Here is an 18,110-nt window from a genome sequence, read left to right on the forward strand (position 1 = left end):
TACATAGCATTTCTTATGGCCAATCAACCCTCACTCGTAAGTCTATGACCTTTGTAATATTAAGTACATTTTTTGTATTTGACCTTTGTGATACCTTCATTTTCTGCACCTGACCTTTGTAATACCTACACTTTCTGTACCTGACCTTTGTGATACCTACATTTTCTGTACCTTACCTTTGTGATACCTACATTTTCTGTACCTTACCTTTGTAATACCTACATCTGTACCTGACCTTTGTATTACCTACATTTTCTGTACCTTACCTTTATAATACCTACATTTTCTGTACCTGACCTTTGTAATACCTACATTTTCTGTACCTGACCTTTGTAATACCTACACTTTCTGTACCTGACCTTTGTAATACCTACATTTTCTGTACCTGACCTTTGTGATACCTACATTTTCTGTACCTGACCTTTGTAATACCTACACTTTCTGTACCTGACCTTTGTAATACCTACATTTTCTGTACCTGACCTTTGTGATACCTACATTTTCTGTACCTGACCTTTGTAATACCTACATCTGTACCTGACCTTTGTATTACCTACATTTTCTGTACCTTACCTTTATAATACCTACATTTTCTGTACCTGACCTTTGTAATACCTACATTTTCTGTACCTGACCTTTGTAATACCTACATTTTCTGTACCTGACCTTTGTAATACCTTCATTTTCTGTACTTGACCTGTATATTACTCTTGTACAGGTGAGCTCTGTTTACCTGACCTTGGCTGACCTGATGAAGATCTGCGTCCATGTGGCCAGAGGCTGTACCTACCTGGAAGAGATGCATTTTGTACACAGGTACGTATTGAATCAGGATCATCCATATCAACATTTGATGCAAAAGTTTGATAAATGTTCCTGTTTCAAATAAAATGACTTCAAGTTGGCTATAATTCAGGTATAAAGAGTCATCTTACCGTGACCAGGCTACGCTCAGGTCACAGTTAAACTGGGTCTGTAGGACATCTGTCATTTTAACAGTATGTCTATAGTTCTATCTAACATTCTATCTATAATTCAGGATGCCAGTATACAGTGAATATATTTTTTTGCAGGGATTTGGCTGCACGAAACTGTCTTGTGTCTTCAAAAAATCCAAGAGAAATGGTTGTGAAAATCGGAGACTTTGGTTTGGCTCGAGATATTTATAAAAATGACTACTATAGAAAGGAAGGGGAGGGGCTGCTTCCTGTGCGCTGGATGTCCCCGGAATCGTTGGTGGATGGAGTGTTCACCACACAGTCAGATATATGGTGGGTCTCTAGTTATATCTCAAGTATTGGTGGATATACCCCACAGTCAGGTATATGGTGGGTCTCTAGTTATATCTCAAGTATTGTTGGATATACCACACAGTCAGGTATATGGTGGGTCTCTAGTTATATCTCAAGTATTGTTGGATATACCACACAGTCAGGTATATGGTGGGTCTCTAGTTATATCTCAAGTATTGTTGGATATACCACACAGTCAGGTATATGGTGGGTCTCTAGTTATATCTCAAGTATTGTTGGATATACCACACAGTCAGGTATATGGTGGGTCTCTAGTTATATCTCAAGTATTGGTGGATATACCCCACAGTCAGGTACATGGTTGGTCAATAGTTACATTTCAGTAATTTGTGGATAAACCACACAGTCAGGTACGTGTTGGGTCAGTAGTTATATATCAGTTACTGTTGATTATATCGCACAGTCAGGTATATGATGGGTCTCTAGTTATATTTCAGTAATTTGTGGATATACCACACAGTCAGTTATATTTCAGTTATTGATGATTATATCACACAGTCAGGTTTATGGTGGGTCACTAGTTATATCTAAGTTATTGGTAGATATTGTTTACCACACAGAGAGATATATATGGTGGGTCTCTAGTGATACAGTATCTCAAGTAATGGTGGATATACCCCACAGTCAGGTATTTGGTGGGTGAAAGATAAAGAAATCCTAATTGATATTTTGAGTATATTGATTAACAGCAAATGAACAGAGATTTTAAGAGGTTCCAGTCTGGATATCACTAGATATTGTTGATATCTTGTATCTTGAGTTCTAACTTCTTTCAGGTTCTGAATTTTGGATATCACATAATATCATTGAATCAGATATTTTGTATCATGTTTCAGGGCCTTTAAAGTTTAAGTTGGGAGGTTAGGAACTTTAGATATCACTGGGTATTGTTGATGTCTTTTATCCTGTTTCAGGGCCTTTAGTGTTTTAGCTGGGAGGTTAGGAACTTTAGATGTCACTGGGTATTGTTGATGTCTTGTATCCTGTTTCAGGGCCTTTAGTGTTTAAGCTGGGAGGTTAGGAACTTTAGATGTCACTGGGTATTGTTGATGTCTTGTATCCTGTTTCAGGGCCTTTAGTGTTTAAGCTGGGAGGTTAGGATCCTAAGATATCACTGGGTATTGTTGATGTCTTGTATCCTGTTTCAGGGCCTTTAGTGTTTAAGCTGGGAGGTTAGGAACCTTAGATATCACTGGGTATTGTTGATGTCTTGTATCCTGTTTCAGGGCCTTTAACGTTTAAGCTGGGAGGTTAGGAACTTTAGATATCACTGGGTTTTGTTGATGTCTTGTATCCTGTTTCAGGGCCTTTAGTGTTTAAGCTGGAAGGTTAGGAACCTTAGATATCACTGGGTATTGTTGATGTCTTGTATCCTGTTTCGGGGCCTTTAAAGTTTAAGCTGGGAGGCTCTGAACCTCAGATGTCACTGGATATCTTTGACATCTTGTATCTTGTGTTATGACCTTTTGAGTTTTAAGCTGGGGGTTCTGGGTCTGCTGACATCAACTTTTCTCAAGTCAATGCACAGCCTCAAGTCTGAGTTTTGACCTCAAATTTGTACACTTAAAATTTTTTTTACAACCATTTCAGTTGAGGACAGAATTGAGATTTTGGTGATGGCAGGGCCTGACTTCTAGATATAACTAAATATTGTTGACGTCTTGTACCCTGTTTCATGACTTTGCAGTTCTGTCTTCTGGATATCATTGATATCTTGTACTCTGTTTCAGGGCCTTTGGAGTCTTAAGCTGGGAGGTTCTGACCTTTGGTCAACAACCTTACCAGGCACGGACCAACATTGAGGTGCTACACTTTGTCAGGTCAGGAGGTCAACTGGATCAGCCGGAGAACTGCCCACAAGACATGTGAGTGGTTGTCCCCAGCATTAGCAGGGATATGATATTTCAGAGGAATTGTTGATTTCAGCATATTAAGAAGTTGAATCTTTATTTTAGAGATTAATACAGACCTAATGTCTGATCAATTCCCTCTTTTATTTCCTCTGACAATCACAACCTGGTATATAATTTAAGTCAATCATTAAATATTTTGGTTGCGACAAGTTCTAAATAACTGTTCCTATGTTCACCACATTAAATATGCATGACAATGTGTATGAATACAATGTGTTTACATATTTTCCACAATATATCATTATAATAAGTTAAAATTGTTGTATTCAATGCTTGACCAATATATGTATAAGCTATATGAAAACATGCATAAAATCCTGCTGACTACAGCAGCATCAACTAAGATTTTTGTGTTAATGGAATTTTTGTCCATTGACAATTGTTTCTGTAGATTTAAGTGGAGCACACGGCTCAAAGATCGCTGGTTCAAACCCCACTGTAGTCACTTGATGTTTTGTGTTGTGCACTTAGACAAGGCACTTTATCTACGTTTTCAATCCAGCTGGAATTGAGTACCTGCTTATGCTATGGAGTTTTACCTGGGATAGACTGGTGTCCCATCCAGGGGGAGTCAATGACTCTCATCTGCTCAGCACCACGGAAACCAGGGATAAGCATTGTGCCTTAATAGCATGGAGATGGGTTTAATTTTTTTTTTTTTAACTCTGTAGATTTGAGTTGATGAAGAAGTGTTGGTGCACCAGTCCGGAGGATAGGCCGTCCTTCTCCACTATTCTGAAACAGCTAGAGGAGTTCCACAAGAACTGTGCCGTCCTCCTGACTGACTACATCGTACCGGTCCGAAATACGTCGCCTAATCAAGATGGTAAGTACAGAAAGGTCATCAGAAAAGGAACTCATCATGCAGGTCTAGGTCATTTTGTAAAACAAATAGTAAAGCTGTGTTAGATTTTGCTACATGTAAATAAATTTAAAGAAATCATTCTTTTTTAAAACTTTATTTTGATCACTATATGTTTATATTTTGGTAAAGGCATGCTTAGATATGAGAGATGATACACAATCTACCATATGTTAATGTTTATTGCATGATAATTTATCGTCAGTGTTTGTTGTATCAAGTTTTTGCATTCTGAATTTGTGTATGTTGCATTTAGATGTATGAATAACCATATTGCTTCAGTATAGAATTCTGAAAAAATTACTATTGAAACATTGCCAGATCATCCCCTAGTGTGGCATGCAATGTGAGTGGTGATCCTAGCTATAGCTGTAATACTGTGATGTGTTGTGTTTGTTTTATGTGTGTCTGTCTGTCTGCATGTATGTTGTAGCTAATAGATGGCGAGACTCCTACTTGTACGGCCATTTTGCTCCTCCTTCCCTCCGCTTCAGTAGCTGTTTAAACCCCTGTGAGGGGTTCCTGGGGGATCAGATATCTGCTTATCTCCGCAATAAGGGGCTCACTGAGGGGTGTCCCAGCATGGATGTAATGTATAAGTTCATGGATTTGAGTGTTGTGGATTGCCCTGAGATGTTATATACTTATAATCCTGTATTTAACATTGAGAAGGAACACCCAGAAACTCAAATCGAAACAGTTGGCGTAGTCGAGGCGACGTCCACCCATCGTCCGTTAACAAGGTCACAAGGGATGAAAGGTATTTTCTCATTGGCAGTGAGTGGTTGCCCCTGGTTATTATTTTTTTTTTTGTTCGTTTTGATTTTTATTTTTTTGACTTTGAATATTGTGAGTTGATAGAAAATTGTTTTCAAATTGTTGTTGAACTAAAAAAGTCATTTTCATTACCCATAAATAATTTGCTTTTCATTTTCATGAATCAAACACTAAATATTGTCCATTTCTACCAATTTCATTTTAGATTCTTTATTTTTTTATGTTTATTGGTATATTATGGGGATTCATATCAAACAATGAAAAATTAAAAAAAGGTAATTGGTTCCCATAAATGATTTTTTTGGATAAAATCTATAAAATCAGTACCTAATCGTAACAGAGATCATACAATTGATGCATTTTTTTGCTTTAACGATTACCGGTACCTCATTTCAGAACTTGAAAACAGAAAAAGGGTACCCATCCTTTGATATTTAATTACACATTTTCTCATGCATGTTGCTTTCTCACTGTGAAGTTTTTTGTGGGTCTTGAAGTGCATGTCTGAGTTTGTTGTTGGAACATGTGCATTTTGATTTGAGCATGCAACAGTCGGATATTTAGGACCCCACTGATATGATACATTTTGATTTAAATTATCAAGTGATGCTGTAGCAGCTTGTAAGAGAAATTTTGCTGTGCTATTTTTACGCTGAATACTCTCGATCACCGCTTTGTTAATGGCTTAGTTTATTTATAGCAATTAGCTAGACTCTTTGTTTGCTGCTCTCGCTTTACTACATGAGCAAGTTTATAGCTGTTAGCTGAGGTGTGTTCTGCACGGCAGAGAAAGTGCATGCCAAAATTTTTGTTGCAGGAATTTTGACAAGTGCAGCTTGTGAGCAGACCCACCTCTGGACTCTTGGTTCACTGCTTGTTATATGTTGCACATGTTCTTTGAGGGTGCCATTGGCATTCTGTACTGTTAGACTATAGATAGTATTAGAAGATAACGTCTTTCAATATAAGATTTTAATACAGTCAAACTTCATTATCTCGAATTAGATGGGGCTGTTGAAAAACTTCAAGTATCCGAGTATTCCAGATATCGAGGGTAAAATACTTTAAAAATAGGTGGTTGGGACTTAAAATCACTTCGACATATCCACTGTATTCAAGATATCGATGTTTGAGATATTGAAATTTAACTGTATTCTGTCCAGTAAGTAATATATGTTGCCCCCATTTAAAAAGGATTCATCATTGATTGCTTTAATTTCCTTCCTGATAGTAAATGAAACTGGTTATAATGAATGCTTGTACATATCTTTTTTCATAAATGTATGCCTATGACTATATTATTGTTCTTACTTTTATTATACTATGTACCCATTTATTTCTAAAAAGAAGTCCAGGGGTTATTGTTCTGACAAGGTCAAAGCATGCTGTAAATTGAACTGTAACATTCTGGATTTTTTTTTAGCGCCTGGCTGCGATCCAGAGACACAAGCAAAGCAGACAAAACGTCCGAACCTGAAGATCTCATTACCTTCACCTGAAAATTACGAAGTAAGTTTGCCGAATTTATTCCATTCTTATGACATTCACCAGACCATTAGGATGATGTAAGTGCATGAAATGCAGAAAATCAAACAAATTATGACAATAAAATTAACAGATCTATTAACCTTTAAACCCCAACATTAAATGAGCTCGTAGATTGATTTTTATGACTTAATTATTAAACACATTCCATTGAAGAGAATAGCCTCCTTCTGACATGATTTATTTGCATGTATATAAAATATTTATACTAATTGACCATTAAGACTTTTTTATTGCTATTTGATTATAGTTCTGTGTAGGTGGTTAATGTGCTTTGTGGTTAACAGGAGACGGTAGGGCTGTACAGAAAGATCCACCGGGCCACTTCATTTGACTCACCAGAACCACAGGAGACAGAGGTGGATGAAGAGATGCTTCAATATCTGAACCCGAAGCTCTCTGGCGCTCCGTCGTATCTCCAGCTGATTAGCGATCCTAATGACCCCCCTCCTCATGCTGTCCATTCAAAGTCACGCCGTTCATCACACAACAGTCATCATGCATCACTAAATAGTCGCCATAACTCCCAGAGCAGCCAATCGTATTACAGGAAACACCGCACTGAATCGCAAAGCAGTCGGCATAGTTCGGCATCGACAGACATATACTCTAGCCCAGTGGGATCGAACCTTAATCTGGATCTACCGCCAAGTAGCAATGGTCAAAACAGTGAGTACGAACACATACAGCCGGTGGAATCGGTTGGTGGTAAGTACGCACCATACATGATGACTTCTCCCAGCATTCCAGAGGACGATGATGATGCATTCCCGGAAGGTTACGATTACGTCGATTATTCCCATCGGAAACTTCCAAAATCTGCAGCATATTCCGTGATCCGCGGAACTCTTCAGTGTTTAAGGAATGGATACTCGGAGCCTGGCTACGACCCGATGGACATCATTTCCAACAACAACTTGAATTTACTGAACAATAACCTTCCCAGCATGCACAGGGCGGTGGACAATATCCCGGGGGGGAGGACACAAGGACAAGCTTATCCGGTGGATAACGCAATGTTTGACTTTAATGACCTCATACAGGCAAGTCTTGTCTGAGTTCTAATCATCCACACTGTCTACATTAACGCATATGTGTGTGTTTGTGTGTGTGTGTGTGTGTTATCTACCATGTATCAAACCCAGTGGGTAGTAAAAGGGCAATTGTTATGCATGAGATTTGTTTCTGTTATTATATTTAAATATAGTGAAAATATATGGAGACTTTGTAATTTTTACTGCAGTTTTCATAGTCCTCTTTGTGAGCAATTTTTGTAGACCAAAATTCTATTGAAAGCTTATTACAGAGACATGACAGACAAATTGTCTTTGAAATACACATAGACTGATCCTCTGTATTGCTGTATTTGAAAACCTTGTAAATTTAGCTTGTGCCGAAAAATTATCTAGAGGGCATTGCATTAAAAGCAATGCTGATTTTTATCATCATTTACAAAGTTATAATTGATTGAGTGAAATTCTATTTTAAGAAAAGCTAGACGGTTTAAATCATACAATTTATGTCCAAAAATATCCTCACTAAAATAATTCCCAGAATCTGTTTTTATTTGTTAATAAATGTTGAGTGATATCTAATGCATTTGATTCAACAAAGTGTAGGCTGTTTGATATCTGGCATTTTAAACTGTTAAATGATATACATTTTTTTGTATCTTTATTAATTATATTATAGATTGTGTGATTGTCAAATGATATTTGATGTTTGATGATATTTCAACAAGATATTCTAAATGATATCTTCTCATCTGAATTTGTGTAATGGTATCCAATATACTTGACTGTTCTATATTACTGTAAGATGGTTTTTACCCTATGTGGAGCTTTAAAACAAAACTGTTCTAAGAACTTAAGGAATAGCAGTATTAACTATTGATTAATTAATGTTAATTATTATTCAATAAAAATCCTGCAATATAACCTGTTAAGATGATATGGGACACCTCTATATTATGACTTACTTCTATCAAAATAAAAAAATAAAAGCAAGTATAAAGACATATATTTTTTTATTTATCTTTCCCAAATTTGTTACCTATCATTGTGGCACCAATGAGTTAGAGTGTTATCTACGAATCTGGAAGTCATGAGTTTGAATCCCGCCGGGGCTTTTATATATTGTACCTTCCCCAAAAAATTAAACACCTATTTTTTGGTTATATATTGCAAAATCTTAAAATTCTAAACTGGTGACAGTATTTTGATTATAATTTTTTGTTATCCACATTAATCGACAGGTGCCCCATACCACCTTAAAAAACTCAAGTCAAAGTGCTCTGTTAAAAAAAAAAATGGTATGATAGTGATATATATCTTTTATTTTTGTCATGCATCGATGTACATATGTAAATTCAAGACTTATGACTAGTACGTTCATGTACTGAGCTATGTAAAATTAATTACCTACATCTCCATGAATTAAACTATAATGAAATTCTAGTTTTGGGACAAAATATATTCATTGTTTTTTTATGAATGAAGAAAATTTAATGAACTACAATGTAATTGAGACATATTTGTATGAAAGTCTGTTACTCTATAACTGTTATGTGAAATAAAAGAAGGAAAAAAACCTCTGGCTTTGAACATGTTGAAGTGATTACTTTTTGTCAAATTTTAATGGACAAACTACACATCGTACATGTAAATTAAATTGCTTTACAAAAAATTAAGGTATCCGATCCATAATAGCCTCGGATTCAATGAATCTGGGTGCATAACAGATATGTATGGGCCTAATACTCAATATATTTGGACATAATTTTCCTATTTAAGTATCAATATGTAGGAGTGGAATGTGTCCCAATTAATGACCTTTTCCTTTTTTTGAAGAGTTGCCCCCCTTTGTTTTTATTCTATAAAAATTAATTCTAAAAAAATATACACGGTATCAAATTTATTTTCAATAGTTTTTGTGATCCTTATGATAAAATACTTTTTTCCACCAAAGCATTTTTTGATATTCCTAGTAATTCCTTTTTTATCTTAAAAAATGTGCTCGTCTCCATAGACCTTAATGCAATCTTAATTAATTACTGCTTAGTTAATAATATTTTTGAAAATTTCTCTCAGTGAATCTTTTTCTACTCTTAAATGCTTTAGATAAATATCAAAGTATTAAATATATGATGGATATTCAAGGTTGGAAAAATTTGGTCCTAATCAGATACCTTAAAGAAAGGTTAGCCAGTGGAATTTTAATTTTTAGATAAAAAACAATTTGTATTGTATTACATCATATCGTGTCCTGAGCAATGAAAGTGTGCAGGTATGCATTTAGTTTGCAGATTTACTTTTTATGAATGAAAAAGAGGAGACAAAAGTTTAAATTGGTGTACATACAATGTATGACTATAGGTGAGGAGACAAGTGTAGAACAGTGTACATACAATGTATGACTGTAGGTGAGGAGACAAGCGTAGAGTCATGTACATACAATGTATGACTGTAGGTGAGGAGACAAGTGTATAGCAGTGTACATACAATGTATGTGTGTAGGTGAGGAGACAAGTGTATAGCAGTGTACATACAATGTATGTGTGTAGGTGAGGAGACAAGTGTATAGCAATGTACATACAATGTATGACTGTATGTGAGGAGACAAGTGTATAGCAGTGTACATACAATGTATGTGTGTAGGTGAGGAGACAAGTGTAGGACAGTGTACATACAATGTATGAGTGTAGGTGAGGAGACAAGTGTATAGCAGTGTACATACAATGTATGACTGTATGTGAGGAGACAAGTGTATAGCAGTGTACATACAATGTATGTGTGTAGGTGAGGAGACAAGTGTATAGCAATGTACATACAATGTATGACTATAGGTGAGGAGACAAGTGAAGGACAGTGTACATACAATGTATGACTGTAGGTGAGGAGACAAGTGTAGAACAGTGTACATACAATGTATGACTGTAGGCGAGGAGACAAGTGAAGAGTAGTGTACATACAATGTATGAATGTAGGTGAGGACACAAGTGTAGGACTGTGTACATACAATGTATGAATGTAGGTGAGGATACAAGTGTAGAGTGGTGTACATACAATGTGTTAGTGTAGGTGAGGACACAAGTGTATAGTAGAGTACATACAATGTGTGGCTGTAGGTGATGTGTTAAGTGTATAGCAATGTACATACAATGTAAGACTGTATGTGAAGAGACAAGAGTATAGCAGTGTACATACAATGTATGAGTGTAGTGGGGAGACAAGTGTATAGCAGTGTACATACAATGTATGACTGTAGGTGAGGAGACACGTGTAGCACAGTGTACATACAATGTATGACTGTAGGTGAGGAGACAAGTGTAGAGCAGTGTACATACAATGTATGACTGTATGTGAGGAGACAAGTGTATAGCAGTGTACATACAGTGTATGACTGTAGGTGAGGAGACAAGTGTATAGCAGTGTACATACAATGTATGACTGTATGTGAGGAGACAAGTGTATAGCAGTGTACATACAATGTATAAATGTAGGCGAGGAGACAAGTGTATAGCAGTGTACATACAATGTATGACTGTAGGTGAGGAGACAAGTGTATAGCAGTGTACATACAATGTATGACTGTAGGTGAGGAGACAAGTGTATAGCAGTGTACATACAATGTATGAATGTATGTGAGGAGACAAGTGTATAGCAGTGTACATACAATGTATGAATGTAGGTGAGGAGACAAGTGTATAGCAGTGTACATACAATGTATGAATGTAGGTGAGGAGACAAGTGTATAGCAGTGTACATACAATGTATGACTGTAGGTGAGGAGACAAGTGTAGCACAGTGTACATACAATGTATGAATGTAGGTGAGGAGACAAGTGTATAGCAGTGTACATACAATGTATAAATGTAGGCGAGGAGACAAGTGTATAGCAGTGTACATACAATGTATGACTGTAGGTGAGGAGACATGTGTAGCACTGTACATACAATGTATGACTGTAGGTGAGGACACAAGTGTAGGACTGTACATACAATGTGTTAGTGTAGGTGAGGAGACAAGTGTATAGCAGTGTACATACAATGTATGACTGTAGGCAGAGACATAAATGACAGAGATTGGCAACTCCGCCATTAGCCTGTTTTGTTGTTGAAAAATGGTACGGGACTTTGAGAATTACATTTTAGTAAACTGAGATAATGATCTTAAACCAAAAGTATATTGTTTAAATGAAAAGTGTGCATAGGTCTTAGACATTTTTGAAACAAAAAATTGAAAAATAAGATTAATATATAGAAAATATATTAGACAGCTTTAAAATATCGGTGAAATCTCGATTTCGATCAGCTGCCAATCTCTGTTATTTATGTCTCTGCTGTAGGTGAGAAGGCAAGTGTAGAGCAGTGTACAAACAATGTGTTTGTGTAGGTGAGGAGACAAGTGTAGAGTGGTGTACATACAATGTATGACTATGGTAAGAAGACAATTGTAGAGCAGTGTACATACAATGTATGACTAAAGGTGAGGAGACAAGTGTATAGCAGTGTACATACAATGTATGACTAAAGGTGAGGAGACAAGTGTATAGCAGTGTACATACAATGTATGACTTAAGGTGAGGAGACAATTGTATAGCAGTGTACATACAATGTATGACTAAAGGTGAGGAGACAAGTGTATAGCAGTGTACATACAATGTATGACTAAAGGTGAGGAGACAAGTGTATAGCAGTGTACATACAATGTATGACTATAGTAAGAAAACAAGTGTATAGCAGTGTACATACAATGTATGAATGAAAAAGAGGAGACACATGTAGAGCAGTGTACAAACAATGCATGGATGTAGGTGAGGAGACAAGTGTATAGTAGAGTGCATACAATGTGTGGCTGTAGGTGATGTGTTAAGTGTATAGCAATGTACATACAATGTAAGACTGTATGTGAAGAGACAAGAGTATAGCAGTGTACATACAATGTATGAGTGTAGTGGGGAGACAAGTGTATAGCAGTGTACATACAATGTATGACTGTAGGTGAGGAGACACGTGTAGCACAGTGTACATACAATGTATGACTGTAGGTGAGGAGACAAGTGTAGAGCAGTGTACATACAATGTATGACTATAGTAAGAAGACAAGTCTATAGCAGTGTACATACAATGTATGAATGTAGGTGAGGAGACAAGTGTAAAGCAGTGTACATACAATGTATGAATGTAGGTGAGGAGACAAGTGTATAGCAGTGTACATACAATGTATGACTGTAGGTGAGGAGACAAATGTATAGCAGTGTACATACAATGTATGACTGTATGTGAGGAGACAAGTGTATAGCAGTGTACATACAATGTATAAATGTAGGCGAGGAGACAAGTGTATAGCAGTGTACATACAATGTATGACTGTAGGTGAGGAGACAAGTGTATAGCAGTGTACATACAATGTATGAATGTAGGTGAGGAGACAAGTGTATAGCAGTGTACATACAATGTATGAATGTAGGTGAGGAGACAAGTGTATAGCAGTGTACATACAATGTATGAATGTAGGTGAGGAGACAAGTGTATAGCAGTGTACATACAATGTATGAATGTAGGTGAGGAGACAAGTGTATAGCAGTGTACATACAATGTATGACTGTAGGTGAGGAGACAAGTGTAGCACAGTGTACATACAATGTATGAATGTAGGTGAGGAGACAAGTGTATAGCAGTGTACATACAATGTATAAATGTAGGCGAGGAGACAAGTGTATAGCAGTGTACATACAATGTATGACTGTAGGTGAGGAGACAAGTGTAGAGCAGTGTACATACAATGTATGAATGTAGGCGAGGAGACAAGTGTATAGCAGTGTACATACAATGTATGACTGTAGGTGAGGAGACAAGTGTAGAGCAGTGTACATACAATGTGTTAGTGTAGGTGAGTAGACAAGTGAAGAGTGGTGTACATACAATGTCTTAGTGTAGGTGAGGAGACACGTGTAGCACTGTACATACAATGTATGACTGTAGGTGAGGACACAAGTGTAGGACTGTACATACAATGTGTTAGTGTAGGTGAGGAGACAAGTGTATAGCAGTGTACATACAATGTATGACTGTAGGCAGAGACATAAATGACAGAGATTGGCAACTCCGCCATTAGCCTGTTTTGTTGTTGAAAAATGGTACGGGACTTTGAGAATTACATTTTAGTAAACTGAGATAATGATCTTAAACCAAAAGTATATTGTTTAAATGAAAAGTGTGCATAGGTCTTAGACATTTTTGAAACAAAAAATTGAAAAATAAGATTAATATATAGAAAATATATTAGACAGCTTTAAAATATCGGTGAAATCTCGATTTCGATCAGCTGCCAATCTCTGTTATTTATGTCTCTGCTGTAGGTGAGAAGGCAAGTGTAGAGCAGTGTACAAACAATGTGTTTGTGTAGGTGAGGAGACAAGTGTAGAGTGGTGTACATACAATGTATGACTATGGTAAGAAGACAATTGTAGAGCAGTGTACATACAATGTATGACTAAAGGTGAGGAGACAAGTGTATAGCAGTGTACATACAATGTATGACTAAAGGTGAGGAGACAAGTGTATAGCAGTGTACATACAATGTATGACTAAAGGTGAGGAGACAATTGTATAGCAGTGTACATACAATGTATGACTAAAGGTGAGGAGACAAGTGTATAGCAGTGTACATACAATGTATGACTAAAGGTGAGGAGACAAGTGTATAGCAGTGTACATACAATGTATGACTATAGTAAGAAAACAAGTGTATAGCAGTGTACATACAATGTATGAATGAAAAAGAGGAGACACATGTAGAGCAGTGTACAAACAATGCATGGATGTAGGTGAGGAGACAAGTGTATAGTAGAGTGCATACAATGTGTGGCTGTAGGTGATGTGTTAAGTGTATAGCAATGTACATACAATGTAAGACTGTATGTGAAGAGACAAGAGTATAGCAGTGTACATACAATGTATGAGTGTAGTGGGGAGACAAGTGTATAGCAGTGTACATACAATGTATGACTGTAGGTGAGGAGACACGTGTAGCACAGTGTACATACAATGTATGACTGTAGGTGAGGAGACAAGTGTAGAGCAGTGTACATACAATGTATGACTATAGTAAGAAGACAAGTCTATAGCAGTGTACATACAATGTATGAATGTAGGTGAGGAGACAAGTGTAAAGCAGTGTACATACAATGTATGAATGTAGGTGAGGAGACAAGTGTATAGCAGTGTACATACAATGTATGACTGTAGGTGAGGAGACAAATGTATAGCAGTGTACATACAATGTATGACTGTATGTGAGGAGACAAGTGTATAGCAGTGTACATACAATGTATAAATGTAGGCGAGGAGACAAGTGTATAGCAGTGTACATACAATGTATGACTGTAGGTGAGGAGACAAGTGTATAGCAGTGTACATACAATGTATGACTGTAGGTGAGGAGACAAGTGTATAGCAGTGTACATACAATGTATGAATGTAGGTGAGGAGACAAGTGTATAGCAGTGTACATACAATGTATGAATGTAGGTGAGGAGACAAGTGTATAGCAGTGTACATACAATGTATGAATGTAGGTGAGGAGACAAGTGTATAGCAGTGTACATACAATGTATGACTGTAGGTGAGGAGACAAGTGTAGCACAGTGTACATACAATGTATGAATGTAGGTGAGGAGACAAGTGTATAGCAGTGTACATACAATGTATAAATGTAGGCGAGGAGACAAGTGTATAGCAGTGTACATACAATGTATGACTGTAGGTGAGGAGACAAGTGTAGAGCAGTGTACATACAATGTATGAATGTAGGCGAGGAGACAAGTGTATAGCAGTGTACATACAATGTATGACTGTAGGTGAGGAGACAAGTGTAGAGCAGTGTACATACAATGTGTTAGTGTAGGTGAGTAGACAAGTGAAGAGTGGTGTACATACAATGTCTTAGTGTAGGTGAGGAGACACGTGTAGCACTGTACATACAATGTATGACTGTAGGTGAGGACACAAGTGTAGGACTGTACATACAATGTGTTAGTGTAGGTGAGGAGACAAGTGTATAGCAGTGTACATACAATGTATGACTGTAGGCAGAGACATAAATGACAGAGATTGGCAACTCCGCCATTAGCCTGTTTTGTTGTTGAAAAATGGTACGGGACTTTGAGAATTGCATTTTAGTAAACTGAGATAATGATCTTAAACCAAAAGTATATTGTTTAAATGAAAAGTGTGCATAGGTCTTAGACATTTTTGAAACAAAAAATTGAAAAATAAGATTAATATATAGAAAATATATTAGACAGCTTTAAAATATCGGTGAAATCTCGATTTCGATCAGCTGCCAATCTCTGTTATTTATGTCTCTGCTGTAGGTGAGAAGGCAAGTGTAGAGCAGTGTACATACAATGTGTTTGTGTAGGTGAGGAGACAAGTGTAGAGTGGTGTACATACAATGTATGACTATGGTAAGAAGACAAGTGTAGAGCAGTGTACATACAATGTATGACTAAAGGTGAGGAGACAAGTGTATAGCAGTGTACATACAATGTATGACTGTAGGTGAGGACACAAGTGTATAGCAGTGTACATACAATGTATGACTATAGTAAGAAGACAAGTGTATAGCAGTGTACATACAATGTATGAGTGTAGGTGAGGAGACAAGTGTAGAGCAGTGTACATACAATGTATGTGTGTAGGTGAGGAGACAAGTGTAGGACAGTGTACATACAATGTATGAGTGTAGGTGAGGAGACACGTGTAGAGCAGTGTACATACAATGTATAAATGAAGGTGAGGGAACTCATGTAGCACACTGTACATACAATGTATGACTGTAGGTGAGGAGACAAGTGTAGAACAGTGTGCATACAATGTATGAGTGTAGGTGAGGACACAAGTGTAGAGTAGTGTACATACAATGTATGACTGTAGGTGAGTAGACAAGTGTATAGCAGTGTACATACAATGTATGTGTGTAGGTGAGGAGACAAGTGTATAGCAGTGTACATACAATGTATGACTGTAAGTGAGGAGACAAGTGTATAGCAGTGTACATACAATGTATGACTGTAAGTGAGGAGACAAGTGTAGAGTAGTGTACATACAATGTATGACTGTATGTGAGTAGACAAGTGTATAGCAGTGTACATACAATGTATGTGTGTAGGTGAGGAGACAAGTGTATAGCAGTGTACATACAATGTATGACTGTAAGTGAGGAGACAAGTGTAGAGTAATGTACATACAATGTATGACTGTAAGTGAGGAGACAAGTGTATAGCAGTGTACATGCAATGTATGACTGTAAGTGAGGAGACAAGTGTAGAGTAGTGTACATACAATGTATGACTGTAAGTGAGGAGACAAGTGTAGAGTAGTGTACATACAATGTATGACTGTAGGTGAGGAGACAAGCGTAGGACAGTGTACATACAATGTATGACTATAGTAAGAAGACAAGTGCAGGACAGTGTACATACAATGTATGACTGTAGGTGAGGAGACAAGTGCAGGACAGTGTACATACAATGTATGACTGTAAGTGAGGAGACAAGTGTATAGCAGTGTACATACAATGTATGACTGTAGGTGAGGAGACAAGTGCAGGACAGTGTACATACAATGTATGAATACAGGTAAGTAGACATGTATAAAGCAGTGTACATACAGTGTATTACTGTACGTGAGGAGGCATGTACAGAACAGTGTACATACAATGTCTTAGTGTAGGTGAGGAGACAAGTGTAGAACAGTGTACATACAATGTATGACTGTAGGTGAGGAGACAAGTGTATAGCAGTGTACATACAATGTATGTGTGTAGGTGAGGAGACAAGTGTATAGCAGTGTACATACAATGTATGTGTGTAGGTGAGGAGACAAGTGTAGAGTAGTGTACATACAATTTATGAATGTAGGTGAGGAGACAAGTGTATAGCAGTGTACATACAGTGTATTACTGTACGTGAGGAGGCATGTACAGAACAGTGTACATACAATGTCTTAGTGTAGGTGAGGAGACAAGTGTAGAACAGTGTACATACAATGTATGACTGTAGGTGAGGAGACAAGTGTATAGCAGTGTACATACAATGTATGTGTGTAGGTGAGGAGACAAGTGTATAGCAGTGTACATACAATGTATGTGTGTAGGTGAGGAGACAAGTGTAGAGTAGTGTACATACAATTTATGAATGTAGGTGAGGAGACAAGTGTATAGCAGTGTACATACAATGTATGACTGTAGGTGAGGAGAGAAGTGTAGAACAGTGTACATACAATGTATGACTATAAATGAGGAGACAAGTGTTTAGTGGTGTAAATACAATGTATGACTTAAAATTCTACTTGCAAAATTATTTTCAGCATCTGTGCATCCATCTTAAATTGTTATTTTGCAGACATCGCAACCCACTGCCAATATATCGTATATTTGGTAATTTTCATGATGATCTAATTTTTGCTTTATTTCTTATCAATTTTACATCGCAAAATATTGAATATGCAGAAAATATATTCAGTATTGATTGCTGTAAGAATTTTATCAAATCGCAAAAATTGATTGATGCAAATTAAAAATTATACATTTTACCATTTTTGCAAATTTTGTGGCACAGGGAAAACCCCAGACATAGGGTATACATGTATGTCCCTCATTTTGCAAAGAGAAACGTGCATACTCCGAACTGTGA

The 18,110-nt window shown here is 37.0% G+C and overlaps 1 protein-coding gene across 9 annotated transcripts in view; it reads left to right on the forward strand.

The window, feature by feature from the left end:
• The window catches only part of LOC128183747 (proto-oncogene tyrosine-protein kinase ROS-like), a 64,514-nt gene extending 55,491 nt beyond the window's left edge, over window positions 1-9,023 (forward strand). For 3 of the 9 annotated variants that reach the window (XM_052852892.1, XM_052852893.1, XM_052852895.1), the window contains 7 exons: window positions 719-816; window positions 1,074-1,271; window positions 3,044-3,178; window positions 3,898-4,052; window positions 4,522-4,848; window positions 6,289-6,374; window positions 6,698-9,023. In XM_052852892.1, coding sequence (XP_052708852.1) covers window positions 719-816; window positions 1,074-1,271; window positions 3,044-3,178; window positions 3,898-4,052; window positions 4,522-4,848; window positions 6,289-6,374; window positions 6,698-7,468 — 1,770 coding nt within the window. In that variant the 3' untranslated portion in view covers window positions 7,469-9,023. The other 6 variants (XM_052852897.1, XM_052852898.1, XM_052852901.1 and 3 more) reach the window with 6 other exon arrangements.
• Window positions 9,024-18,110: the final 9,087 nt, after the last annotated feature.

Source organism: Crassostrea angulata, chromosome 5 (assembly GCF_025612915.1).
Source record: "Crassostrea angulata isolate pt1a10 chromosome 5, ASM2561291v2, whole genome shotgun sequence".
Classification (NCBI taxonomy): Eukaryota; Metazoa; Mollusca; class Bivalvia; order Ostreida; family Ostreidae; genus Magallana; species Magallana angulata.